The sequence below is a fragment of the Macrobrachium nipponense genome, chromosome 2 (assembly GCF_015104395.2).
Source record: "Macrobrachium nipponense isolate FS-2020 chromosome 2, ASM1510439v2, whole genome shotgun sequence".
Taxonomy (NCBI): Eukaryota; Metazoa; Arthropoda; class Malacostraca; order Decapoda; family Palaemonidae; genus Macrobrachium; species Macrobrachium nipponense.
Window position 1 is genome coordinate 71,301,839 of NC_087201.1, and position 15,549 is coordinate 71,317,387.

Genomic DNA, 15,549 nt, shown 5'->3' on the forward strand with positions numbered 1-15,549 from the left:
CTATTAAAAAACCAAGTATGAAAATTTTTTGTGGTTTTCTTGAGTTTTAACTAACAAAATAGGGTGTTTTTAGCACTTTTATAGGGGTTCCAAACTATTCACGGGGAGGGGGGTTGTCGTCGTCTGGTATGCATCCCCCGCGAATTACGGGGGGCCACTGTATATATATATGTATATATATTATATATATATATATATAATATATATATATATATATATATATATATATATATATATATATATATAGTATATATATATTATTATATTAGCAGACTCTGTTCATGGCAATCCAGTTTTACTGCACCTGTCTACCACCATAATTTGGCAATTTATGGCGCCACGATTCGCCAAGTTTCAATTAACCCTTAATGGACAGACATCTTCTAAGGAGTTGCAATAACAGGTTTGGGGTGGTGGACAGACTGATCCTGTAGAGAAGCAATATTAAGCTCCATTGATTTGGAAATAATCGGGCAGGAAAGAGGTGCCAATACTTCTACAGCCCATGGCAACTTTTACACTGATCTTGACTTTTTATAAATTTGCTCATAAATATACCAAAGGACTGCTGTTGGTTTTAGTTCTTGTCTTTTACGACAGTCTGTCAATTGTAAAAGTAATTTAGCAAAGAAAAGTGCAAAGAAATACTAGAAAAAAACATGTACATATACAAGAAAGTTACTCAATCTTCGTTCTCTATAAATTTACGTAAATATTTTTCAACAAATATGCTAAAAATTTGTTATTGATTTTATTTCTTTTCTGTTTTGCTATTGTGTGAGCTGTAATTATGATTTTAGAAAATAAAATAATTTATAAGAAAAAACATAAATTGGTATAAAAGAGGTTCCACAAGGGGTTGTAAATAGCCATTTTCAACTTCTCATGGAAGGTAGGGGGAAAAAAATATTCTTTTACCATGTGCATTTGCATATCTTCCTTTTTCCATTGTTTTTTTTTTTGTTTTTTTTTTTTTTGTTTTTTTTTTTTTTTTTTTTTTTTTTTTTTTAAATTGGCCAACCTCAAAGTTTACCTGGCCTGAGGAGCTGCATATTGACTTTTTACCTGTCCACTGAGGAGCTGCATATTGACTTCTTACCTGTCCACTAAGGGTTAATGGTGGTTTTTGCTTATTGGCACCCTGCCAAGAATGGAACCTCTCCTGAAAACTGGGGACTATTTGTATATAGATATCATTCAAAATTGTCATGTATTATATATACAGATACCACATAAAAATAAAAATGTTTTAATCAGCAAAACGAAACAGTCATAGTAAGTCATTGCGGAATATGATATTTCCCTCTCCCATCTTCTGAGTTCAGTATATACATACACTGAAACTTGTTATGTTTATCACAAGCAATTAAAGTAATTTATCCATATGATTCACTTGATCATAAGTGATCTATAACTTTGGTATTATCTACTTTATGACCATTCCAATTTCTTAATTTGAAATCATGAATGTACAGTACTACCTGAAAGTCACCTTTCTGTTAATATACCTTTTTGAAAGTTCATTTTTAAACACGTAGTGAAGTTTTACTGAAAAGTATACTTTGAAGCTATTATTAAATATTTAAATCACAGATAACAGTGCCTATATAGACAAAATAGACATTGTGTAAAAAATACTATCAATGTTACAACTTATATGGACAAAATCTTGGCAACCACTTTCATATTTATCTCTATATATCTCCATACCTGTTACTTTGATTACAATAATCTCACATAATCTCATAACAAATTCTGAATACCTAAAATCATATTCAGAAGCAACAAGATACTTCCAAAAATTGTAAAGATTATGTGAATGACTTTTCTTGAAACTTTGTCACAATGTGATGAAAGGAGTAAGTCAATGACAGCACCAAATATCCAGTAACCATCTAAGTACATAACCGGGACCATGTTGAGAATAGCAAGGGCACCTGAAAACTTGACCATATAATCACAGAAGATCTCAATGGCTGAAGGCCAGTTGACAGGCAGTAAGGAAAACTTTGGAATGTAGCCTGTAAGAGAAACTGTGTGGTAAAGGTATGCTGGAGGGCCAAGATATATAACATCCTCTTTACGCTGACTGTTCCATCCTTGACGTTTGATTCTGATCAACCTGGTTGCATTTTTCAAGGAGGGAGCCAGGCAGTGAGTCTCACGAGGACAAGAAGCGGAGCTCATACACGATTTTGAGCTGCAATACAAAATAGCACAAAAGACAAATATCTCATTTATTTTACTCACTGAAAGTTTTATAAAAGAATAGCACAAAAAACAAATATTTCATTATTTTACTCATAATTTCAGTAAAGTAAATATTGATTGACATCAAGCATTGGAAGACCTCTTACAACTATTAAAATCAAGATGGCAATTTACTGGTTAAAGAATTTCTTTTCCAAAAAGCTCAAGCATTAGGATATGAATATAAAATAGACATTCATGTAGCAAAAAAACAAAAAATTAATTTCATTACAGGAAGCAAATTGGAGGTAATTTTATTTCAGCACCTTATACGTATAGCTTACAAAGATAAAGAAGGTGGAAGGGAAAAGAGGAGCTCAACATACAAGGAAGTGACAGATCAGCTTCTTAACATATTGTGAAGTCAGGAAAAACAGGATCTAATTGTGACAGTACAGGGAATGAAGGTGGTTCATTCTGATGAATAAAAACCAAATCTCAGAGACATATGTGTAAATATATATATATATATATATATATATATATATATATATATATATATATATATATATATATATATATATATATATATACTATACAGGCGGTCCCCGGGTTCTTACGACGGTTACCGGCTTACGACGTTCCGAGGTTACGACGCTTTTCTTAAATATTCAATGGAAATTCCGTCCTGGGTTACGACGCTTGTTCCGAGGTTACGACGCTGACGCTTCCGACGCTCCGAGTTAACGACGCTTTTAAAAACGCATGCTATGATAAAAATCCTTTATAGTTTAGCACAGTACATAATAAAAATATGTTTTTGGTTACATTACAACAAAAATTTTGAGGTTATGAACGTGATAAAGCGTTCGGAGAAGGGAGAAACTAACACCGAAATAGGCCGTTCTTTAGGCTTGAGCAGGACCACGGTGGTAACCATTGTGAAGGATAAGGAACGTATTCTGAAGCACGTTAAGGATGCTGCACCGATGAAAGTCAACGGTGATAAACGAGAAGCAACGTAGCCAGAGCATTGTTGAAATGGAGAAATCGCTCATGATCTGGCTGGAGGACCAGAACCAGCGACGTGTTCCGGTGAGCTTAAGTGTGATCCAGGAGAAGGCTAGAGCGCTGCATGAGGCAGTAGTGAAAAAGTTTGGCGAACAGGCAGTGCTGGTGGTGAATTTTCCGCGAGTAGAGGTTGGTTTAACCGTTTTTAAGGCTCGTGCAAATTTGCATAATGTGAAGCTGCAAGGTGAAGCTGCTAGTGCTGATAGCGAAGCAGCAGAAAGTTTTCCAGGTGGTTTGGCTGAGATAATTAAGGATGGTGGTTACACGGCTGACCAAGTCTTTAATGTGGATGAGACTGGATTATTTGGAAAAGAATGCCAAATCGAACGTACCTTTCCAAGGAGGAGAAGTCAGCACCTGGCCATAAAGCTGGAAAGGAGCGACTGACTTTGCTGTTTGGGGCCAATGCAAGTGGTGATTTGAAACTGAAGCCCTTGCTGGTGTATTTGGCCGAGAATCCCAGGGCTTTCAAGGGCATTTTCAAGAGTCAACTCCCTGTGATTTGGAAATCTAACAAGAAGGCGTGGGTTACCTTAATGGTCTTCGAAGATGGTTCAATGACATTTCGTGCCAGCAGTGGAGCGGTATTTGAACTTCGAAGGGTCTGCCTTTTAAGGCCCTCTTAGTCCTGGACAATGCCCCTGGTCACCCTTCAAATTTGAGCGACATGCATCCTAATGTGAAGGTGGTGTACCTCCCACCCAATACCACATCGCTGATACAGCCAATGGACCAGGGAGTAATAGCAAATTTCAAGGCTTACTACCTTAGAAGGACCATACGTTTGCTTTGAGGGCCATAGAAGCTAACAAGGAGTTGACACTGAAGCAATTCTGGAAGGGCTACACATTGCAGATGCAGTGAAGAACATTGCAAGTGCTTGGGACGAGGTGAGATGACCACTTTAAATGGGGCCTGGAGGAACTGTGTCCACAGTTTGTGCACAGTTTTGAAGGCTTTGACCAGGCAGAAGACGTCGAGACTGTGACGAGGAAGATCGTAGGGCTAAGCAAGAGGCTGCAACTAGATCTTGAACCTGATGATGTAACAGAGCTGCTGGCTTCCCATGGAGAGGAATTGTCTGCAGAGGACTTACTAGAACTTGAACAACAAATGATTGAGGAAGAGGAGGCGGCACCAGAGCCAAAACCCAGGTCATTAACTGTGAAAGGCTTGTCAGAGGGTTTTACTCATCTGGAGAGCCAGCCTTGGCTTCTTTTGAGGCAGAAGACCCTAACGTTTCTAGGTTTGACAAAATCAAGAGAGGAATCATGGATTTGGTGACTTTCTACAAGGAGACCCTGAAGGAGAAGCAGACGAAGAGAAGTGTGCAGTCCAGGCTTGACACTTTCTTTCACAAGTCTCCAGTACCACCACCTCCCACTCCTAGTCTGGTAAGGAATTCTGAACTGTTTTACTAATTTATGTGTTTTTTACATAGTGTACATATTAAAATGTGTTAATTTTTTTAATGTAACAACTAAATGTAAGAGTAAATTGTAACTTCATTAATTTTCATCATTTGTAATTTTATTGCAGAATGTGGTGACAGTTCCAGATCCCCCTGTACTACCTGTGACAGTTCCAGATTCTCCCTGTACTACCTGTGACAGTTCCAGATCTCCCTGTACTATCCTGTGACAGTTCCAGATCCCCTGTACCTGGACCCTCTGTATCAGCCCGCCCACCTCAGTGTACAATCAGGTAAGCAATTTCATTTTTCTCATTTTCATGTTGGAAATTGTTTACACCCTACATACATACGTACACTAACTTACATAGTGGTACAATGTGTTTGATGTTGCATAACCTTATTATTTTTTTTTTTTTGTTTTTTTTTTTCCATTTCAGACCCCTTTGATAGTGACAGTGACCCAGATGACCCTGAGCCTTTCCATGGTTTTGATGCTCGCCCTATACATCAGGTAAGGAATCCTTAACAAATTTGTATAAAATGTTTTATAAATTGCTAATAGAAATTTTATTAAAAGTGTACATATGCTACAATTACATCCACCTTATAATATATTTATGTACCCTATCATTCTTTCCAGATGTAGATGTTCCCTCATCAGTTGATACAAGTATCACCTCCCAGAGCCCAAATCAGTTGATACGAGTAGTATCACCTCTCCCATTCCTTCAGGTAAAAGAATTCTTCATTTTTTTATATTGAACATACGTATTACACATACATATGTCAAAACAGTAATAACATGTGCAGTAGTTACAGTAGTAGTAACTATCATTTTATATATTTTTTATCATTCCAGACTCCCAAGCACCTGCCCATCCCACTCCATAGCCCAGCCACCCCACTCTCATGTACCCATATGACCATCCCAGTAGCAAAGCCCAACCACTAGAATTTGGTAAGGACATTTTTTTTTTTTGTTTTTTATTAATGTTTTAATACTTACATATGTAATAACCATGTTATGTATGTAACATACATACTATAATCATATGTACTATTACATTATCATTCCAGACTGGCATGCACCTGTGACTTACATAAACCAGACCTCTACATAGCCTACATGTCTTCATTTTGCTGGAGGTAAGGAATTCTCAGTTGTGTTTAATGTTTGCATACGTACAATAAAATTTTGTTACAACCTAAGTGGTTACATACTGTCCTTTAATATTAATTCTTCATTCCAGACTGCCCATCATCCTAGCCTGTTATCTGTGATAAAGCACACTGAAGTTAGGTTTGGAATGCATCCTTATCATGAATGCTCTACACCTCCACCTCCATCTCCCACAACCTAGGTAACAGCTTTGAGACTCACTAAAGTTGGTAAGTTATGTAAGGAATTTCTAAATTAAGTTTTATACTATGTTATATGTGATATTAAACCACTGTATGGTGCATATTACTGTATGTAACTTACTATGCATAGAGTACTTACTAAACATACTAATTATTTTTTGTACATTCCAGAACCCCCTGAATGATGTAGGCTATGGGGCCACATAAGACTTTGTCCATCCAGGGTTACGATGAATACAAAATATAAACTAAAGGTAAGGAATTAATTAACATACATTAAACTCTTTTAGTACTCTTGATATATCTACAGTAATTAACATATGCATTCACAACTTCTGTAGTGTATATTTTGTACACTAATTTTGTTACTTTTTCCTTCCAGAACCAACATTTTTCACACAACTCCAGGTTGTTACTACAAGTGTCATCAAGGGATAACTACTACAAGTAGAAGCACCATTTTTGGATGGAAAAAAACCCTTCAGGAAAGTATATGTATCACATGTAACATGTAGTGTAACAAAGTATGAACAGTAAGGTTTTTGTTTTTACATACAGTAGTACATATTACATACGTACATAACTTTTTTTTGACAGGGAATTTCCAACCCAAGTTTGATTATGTACATATGTACATGTTATAAACCACTGTACGTATGGTTACTGTATGTTAACTTACTAAACATACATAACATGACTTAACTTTGATACTTTTTGGTACATTCCAGAAAACCAGGACCCCTCCATGATGCAGGCTATGGGGCCACATAAACTTTGTCCAGGGTTACTACATAACTAGGTAAGGAATTATACATAGTAGTAATTAACATACATTAAGTAAGTTTTATATACTAAAAAAAAAGTGACCAAGATCTCTCACATGGGATAAGTGATCAAAGGTCCCTCATGGAATTGGTACTGTACACTCCCTGCTGAACAGGGGGTGTAGACCAATCATTTACAATAATGCATACCAGTTGATATTAAACCACTGTTATGGTGCATATTACTGTATGTAACTTACTATGCATAGAGTTTAACTTAACTGACAAAATTATTTTTTGTACATTCCAGAACCCCCTGAATGATGTAGGCTATGGGGCCACATAAGACTTTGTGCATCCAGGGTTACATAGCACGACAACTTTAAACTAAAGGTAAGGAATTAATTAACATACATTAACTAAGTTTTATACATGTTATATATGTGATATTAAACCACTGTATGGTGCATATTACTGTATGTAACTTACTATGCATAGAGTACTTACTGACATACTAATTATTTTTTTTTTGTACATTCCAGAACCCCTGAATGAATGTAGGCTATGGGCCACATAAGACTTTGTCCATCCAGGGTTATGAGAATGCAAAATTTTAAAACTAAAGGTAAGGAATTAAATTAACATACATTAACTTTTTTACTCTTGATATAACTCAAAGTAAGGAATTATAAACTAAAAGTAAGGAATTAATTAACATACATTAACTCTTTGTTACTCTGATATCTATAATTTACATATTGTATTCAGGACTTTGTGTAGGTAGTTTTGTACTAATTGGTCGTTATACTTTTGTACCGTTCCAGAGCTACCAGACTGGGATTTTAGTGTACTCCCGGAGGATCTAAACCAAAATAACCATACGTACTTACTACAAAGTGTGGCAATGCGATAATTATAGTGTATAGTGTTTAAGTGTATACCCTAAGGATTAAGTGTAGTACATTGTGCTTTTTAGTGTCACAAGAGTTTAATAAAGAATTTACCTTCAAGAACCATCCTTTGCCATTGGAATAACCACACTACACATCATGCAATCTACTTGCATGTCACACAGGTAAGGTCTCTAACTTTTTCTTAGTTTAAGGCATATTTCCAAGTGTCGTTCCGGCTTACGAAACGATTTCTCTCTTACGACGCGCCTCAAGAACGGAAAACCCCGTCGTAACCCCGGGGACTGCCTGTATATATATATATATATATATATATATATATATTATAAGTATATATATATATATATATATATATAATATATATATATTAACCAAATTCAACGGGGAATTTTTTAATAATAATATCATCCTCTCGTGGGTTTGAACCAGCGCCCAGCAGACAGAAGAGAAATCAGGACTTCAGTGATGTTATTGACTGGGCCAACAAGTGAGGTATAAGTTGATACCAATTCCGATTTTACAAATCACCGTCAAACTCAGGCATTTGTAATTAGAATCAATATCTAACGCCCTCTGCCATGTTAACAAAGTTGAACATTTACTGTACATAGCCATATTATGAATTTTTACCACATCACCGTGATTCATATGCATATATCGAGCTACAAATGTCCTTTAATATCCCAATTTGCTCTACCTCAGAATTAATATATTTTCATATATGTTAATGAAGCGGAATTTTTTAGTTAATAATTTTGTCCTCTTGTGGGTTCAAACCAGCACCCAGCGGATAGAGGAGAAAATCCGGACTTCAGTGACGTTGTCGACTGGGCCAACAAGTGAGGTATAAGTTGATACTGATTCCGACCTTACAAATCACTGTCAAACTCAGGTACTATTTGTACTTAGTATCGATCTCCAACCCCCTATGCAATGTTAACAAAGTCGAACATTTGCAGCATGTAGTCATATTACGAATTTTCATCACATCGCCGTGATTCATATACATACATCGAAATATACATGTCCTTTAGTATCTAATTCGCTCTACCTCGGAATTAATATACTTTCATATATGTTATCCGAAGGGGAATTTTTTAGCTGATAATAATTTTGCCCTCTTGTGGGTTTGAACCAGCACCCAGAAGACAGAGGAGAAATCACGACTTCAGTGATTTTATCGACTCGGCCAACAAGTGAGGTATAAGTTGACAGCGATTCCGACCATACAAATCACTGTCGAACTCAGGTATTTGTAATTAGAATCGATATCCAACCCCCTCTGCCATGGTAATGAAGTCAAATTTTTGTTGCACGTAGCCATAATATAAATTTTTATTGCATCAACTTTGTTAACATGGCATAGGGGATTGGATACCAATTCTAATTACAAATACCTGAGTTCGACAGTGATTTGTAAGGTCAGAATCGGTATCAACTTACATCTCACTTATTGGCCCAGTCGATAACGTCACTGAAGTCCTGATTTCTCCTCTGTCCGCTGGGCGCTGGTTTGAACCCATGAGAGGATGAAATTATCAACTAAAAAAAACTACCCTTTGGTAACATATATATATATATATATATATATATATATATATATATATTATATATATATATATATATATATATATATATATATACTATATATATATATATATATATATATAATATATATATATGTCACACGCACATATATATACAGAGGGACCCCCTATTCATGTTTGCCGGATTTGCAGACTCACACATTCCTGAATTTCTCTCAGGAACGTTTCCCTGCATTATTCGCGGAAAATTTGCATATTCGCAGTATTTTTCTATGAGAAATATCCACAAATTCCTGTTTTTTTTATCTACTTCATCATAAAATGCACTTTATGTGATAAAACTACAGTGGAACCTTGACATACGAATTTAATTTGTTCTGTTACCATCATCATATATCAAAACAGTTGTATCTCAAAGCATTTTTTTCCCATTTAAAATAATGTAATATGTATTAATCCGTTCTAGCGCTATGAAACCACACCAAAACACAGCTAAATTACATATAATATACAATTTATACACAAATAAACGAGTAATAACACATAATGATAAAATAACATAGTATTGTGATAAATAATAATAAATGTTAATAAAATCAATAAAAAAAAGAAAGGAATTTTACTTACCACAACGAAAGATGACGTGAGGCCAGCAGGAGGAGGAGGTAGGGAGGGGTGGCAGGGAACGATTTGTTCTCTTTTTATTTACGTATGTACACTAATAACTACGTAATAAACACAAATGAAATAACATTGCTAAACTAATTTTTATTTATTTATCTTTTTAATTACGTAAACACTTACTCATCATCACCTTCACGTCTGGCCTTTTTGGCCTCACTTTCCTGACTTTCATCACTTTCAGGTCTGGGCCTTTTGGCCTCACTTTCTTCTTGACTTTCACTGCGTTAGACCTTCATAAAGTAACGTTCAAGAGAGGTCTGTTTTTGTCTCCTTTTTAAAATGTTACGAAAGAATGTGAGACACGTACCATTAAAATAAGGCACTCCCTCTCCCTGTAGACAATTTCTCTGGGTGTCTTTTTTCAACAAAATCAGACACTTCCTGCCACTTGCCAAGGATATCATGAATTTCACGTGAAGTTAGTTCCTCCATCGGTTCGACATCCTCCTCACTGCTGAGTTCCATCATTACCTCCGAGTGGGAAATCGTCTGTAACTCCTTCAGCTCCTCCGTCGTGAGTTCTTCAGCATGCTCCTCGACGAGATCGTTAACATCTGCCACGTCTACCTCCAGGCCCATGGATTGACCGATGGATATGATCTCCTCCTCAACAAGTTCGAATCCCTCAAAGTCTCGCTCTAAAACCACATCAGGCCATAGTTTTCTCCAAGCTGAATTCAATGTCCTTTTAGTAACACCTTGCCAGGCAGTGTCTATAAGCCTAAGACAGATCACAATGTTGTAATGATCTTTCCAAAATTCCCTCAATGTAAGGTTAGTATTATCGGTGACTTTGAAGCAGCGCTTGAAAAGATGCTTCGTGAAAAGTTTCTTAAAATTGGAGATCACCTACTGATCCATGGGCTGGAGGATAGACGTTGTATTGGCTGGGAGATAGACAACTTTAATAAATTTAAATTCATCCAAAAGGTCATCCTCAAGGCCAGGAGGGTGACCTGGAGCAATATCCAGCAGAAGGATACACTTAAGTGGCAGACCATTATCGGTTAAGCATTTCTTCACTGCAGGGTCAAAAACTAAGTTCATCCACTCAATAAAAAACTGACAGGTCACCCATGCTTTACTATTTGCATGCCATAAAACTTGTAATTTTTCTTTCATCACTTCGTGAGCTTTGAAGGCCCTTGGGTTTTCCGAGTAATACACTAACAATGGTTTCAATTTGAAGTCACCACTAGCGTTAGCGCAAAGGGCAAGAGTGAGCCTATCTTTCAGAGGCTTGTGGCCAGGTAGACTCTTTTCTTCTGCCGTGATATACGTACGTCTAGGCATCTTTTTCCAGAACAAGCCTGTTTCATCGCAATTAAACACTTGTTGTGGTAAGTATCCTTCTTCACGAATGAATTTTTCAAACACCTTAATGAAATTTTCAGCCACCTTAACATCTGCACTCCATGCTTCTCCATGACGAACGATAGAATGAACGCCAGTTCGTTTCTTAAAATTGTCAAACCATCCACGACTGGCTTTGAACTCCTCACCACCTTGAGATGATTCTCCCTCCGTCTCGGCTGCATCTCGCTTAAGGTCTTTGAAGATGCTGCTAGCCTTCTCGCAAACGATCGCTTCCGAAACAGAGTCACCAGCCAATTCCTTCTCCTTAATCCATAGTAAAAGTATCCGTTCCATCTCATCATGTACATCAGTTCGTAGTTTAGAAATAATGGTGATGCCTTTGGAAGGTTGCAGCTTCTTTATAGCTTCCTTCTGCTTGATGATCGTGGATATTGTAGAAGGATTTCGACCATACTCGTTTATCAAATTTCATGTTTTGCTTCCATCAAGATCATTTTCTTGGGTTTTTTCTTATCACCTGCTTTGTCTTTAGCTTTGGGACCCATGGTTAATAATAAAATAGACAAAATAACAAAAAAAATAGGCACAAATACAACGAACTACACAACGACGTGTTAACGATGCAGCACCAACAAACAAACAGACCGAACGCCATCTATCGGTCGCCTATACAACTATCACTCATCGCAAAATCATATCTCAAATATTTTGTTGTATATATCAAAGCACATATTTTCGCAAATTTTCTGTTGTATTTCAAAACATTCGTATACTATTAGGACAATCGTATGTCAAGGTTCCAGTGCATTACAAAAACCAAGTATAATATTTTTTAGTGGGTTTTTCTTGAGTTTTAACTAACAAAATAGGCTGTTTTCAGTGTTTTTATAGGGGTTCCAACTTTATTAACCGGGTTATAACTATTCACGAGGGGGGGGAGGGGGGGGGGGGTCTGGTACCGCATCCCCGTGAATATGAGGGGACCACTGTGTCTATGTATGTATGTATGTATGTATATATATATATATATATATATATATACTATATATATATATATAGATATATATATATATAAATTTAAATTACATATATATTATATATATATATATATATATATATATATATATATATCTATAATATATATAGATATATATATATGGATACTATATATATATATATATATATAGTAGATATATGTATAATATATATAGTATATATATATATATATAGATATATTGATATATATGTATATATAGTGTATATATATATAATATACTAATATATTGATATATATATATATATATATGATATATATAAGATATATACATATGTATCAATATATATAGATATATCATATATATATATATATATATATATATTATATATACATATATATGTGTTATATATATATATATATATATATATATATATATATATATATATATATCACATATATATGTATATATATGTATATCCGATATATATATATATATATATATATATATATATATAACTATATATATATATATATATACATATATATATATGAATATATATATCTATATATATATATATCTATCTCCCATTATATTTATTCTCCTGTCTCTCTCTATCTCTATCTCTATCTATATCACCTCCTCTCTTATATATACTTCTCTCTCTATGTCTGTATACATATTATATATATGAAATATATATATATATTATATATATGCTATATATATATATATATATACAGTAGTACCTTGAGATACGAAATTAATCCGTTCCGAGGCGCCCTTCGTATCATGGACCACATTTTACATGTAAAATGGGTAATCCGTTCCAAGCCCTCCAAAAACACCTCAGTAAATTACCTTTCCAGGCCTACAACACATGTTCTAGGGTTATGACTCCGATCCGACGGAAGAAATATGACTCCAAAAAGGCAAAATACTGTACATACTTGAGTAATATTCAACTGCATGTAATGTTCAACCCCATTTTTACTGCATATATTAGGACTTTAGCATATGTCCCTTAGCAATAAGCCTAGCCTATGTTAGCCGTTGCTACTGTAGCCTAGTCTATGATTCTGACATCTAAACTTAAGAAGCTATAAGCTAAAAGCTTAGAATATGCCAATAAAATGTATAAATAATCAGTATGTACTCATTTCAAATAATTATTAATTACTCAATAACTATATTACACAAAAAAAAAAAAACTTCCAATCGATTGTTTACATTCAGCTCTTACGAGTACCGAACGAACGCCAAGCAATCACTTTTCCTAGGATACAGTAAGCCATAAATTTTCTTTAGTATCTTTCTTCAACTAATGAAACTACCAAACAGTATAATAACCATTCATTTCTATTCTTTATTCTATCTTTACCTAATGGAGATACCGAGTTACTGACAGCTATAATGAAACATACGTAACGTAATATTAAAACAAAAATAATTCTAAAAAATACGAATTTCTTGGCTTCGATGATAGCAGTCTTGATTTATTTTATATTTTATGATATCTAATTCACAATTTTTTTTATTAAATGTATTCCATGTACTCATTTCAAATAAAGAGAGATAAACAAACTAACAAAAAAAGCTTCCAAACATCTGTTTACATCCAGCACTTACGAGCATCGAACGATTGCCAAGCAATCACTTTTCCTAGTACACAGTAAGCCATAAATTTTCTTTATCTCTCTTCAACTACTAAAACTACCAAACAGTATAATAACCATTCATTTCTATTCTTTATTCTATCTTTACCTAATGTATTTTTTTTTTATTAAATGCATTGCATGAATAAGTTTTTCAATTTACAGCATCCTTTTACCAATACAATACCTAAAGCACAAGGGGTAGATGCTGACCAATAGGAGAGCAGGATCTTATGGGGTGACTAGCATCAGGAACCAATGGGAGAGCAGGAAGATGGTGGCGAGTTTACTCAGTTGGCGGCGCTGGAGTTTTAAAATTGTTCTCGGTGGTCCGGGCGAATCTCGGGACTTTACAGCAACAACCTTTCGTAACTTGAGCAATTTTCGTATGTAGAGCTGTAAAATTTTTCGTATTTGCTTTCATATCTAGAGTTTTTCGTAAGTTGAGCCTTTCGTATGTCGAGGTACTACTGTATATATATATTATATATAAATCATACACACACATATATATCTATATATAAAATATATATTCCAATAATAACATATTATTTGGATACTTACCTACTGTTGATGATACCTTACATCTGTGTGCCAGACAAGTGTGGTAAACATTCAAAAAAGAATGCTTGGCTACCCTGTCTGGTTTGGCTGTTTGTTCTCCACCAAGTGTCCATGTTTTAGTTCTAGTCATAATTCTTCTTGACTACCCACCAACTTGTGGGGGGATAGGATGCTTGTATACTTAAACAGCATGTAGGTATCCAAATTTGACAAATTTTCTAAGACAATTTGTATTTTTCATAGTTACAAACCTTCAGTCTTAAAAATAGGATCATTTCTAGTGCCTAGCTGGATCCGGTTAAAAAAAAGATGAAAGCAAGGAATCTTGTGATATCTGGCAACGCATGCATAGATCAGGTAAAGAGTGGTCAAGGACCACTCACCTACTCCACCGCGTCAGTCTTTTCTTTACCTGCCTGGGCGAGAGTCGTGGTTAACCTCTCTTGGCCTTTACCCAGTTCATTGCCTGTTTTGCTTGTGTTTAGTCTGTGTGTGTGTGTGTTTGTGTGTTTGGCGGATATTATGACTTCTGCTCCTTCTCAGCCTCGTTAACGTGTGTGCCCCAGAATTCTAGGTTTTCCGTGTTCTTGTTTTTTGGCTTCGGCGGCAACCGATCCCCACATCACGTGTAGTAGGTGCCGTTCTAATTTTGTACTCCAATGAATCCTTGCATGGAATGCCAGGCATGGCCTAAAGAGCATAGGAAGTAGTTTTATATCAAGAGAGCATTGGAGGGTTTTGACTATTCCTTTTTGGGAAGGCTTTTCGCCTCTTCCTGATTTTTGTCTCCTGCAGTAGTCAAACCCCATAGTAGCATTGTTCCTGTGTCTCCTTCCTTTTCTTCCATTAATTTGTCGCTGGAAGTATCGGGAGGCCACTAGGCTGATTTTTGTAATGTCGCCCCTTCTTCTTCGGGAGTTAATTTGATTCCCGGGAAGGGGAAGGCTTTTTCATCATTCTCATTATTCTTTATTCCAGAGTCAGGGGCGTCCACGAAGGCAGTGATTTGGAAGACGCTCGGGGTAGGGGGTCCCCCCGTCCTCGGAGGGGTTGCTAGTGCACTTTATGGAGGCTC

General features: G+C 35.6%; 1 protein-coding gene across 1 annotated transcript in view; it reads right to left on the reverse strand.

The window, feature by feature from the left end:
• Positions 1-274: 274 nt before the first annotated feature.
• The window catches only part of LOC135221208 (membrane-bound transcription factor site-2 protease-like), a 148,396-nt gene continuing 133,121 nt past the window's right edge, over positions 275-15,549 (reverse strand). The window contains exon 4 of the mRNA XM_064259028.1: positions 275-2,200. Within this exon, the coding sequence (XP_064115098.1) occupies positions 1,744-2,200 (457 nt within the window). The 3' untranslated portion in view covers positions 275-1,743. The remainder of the gene's footprint in view (positions 2,201-15,549) is intronic.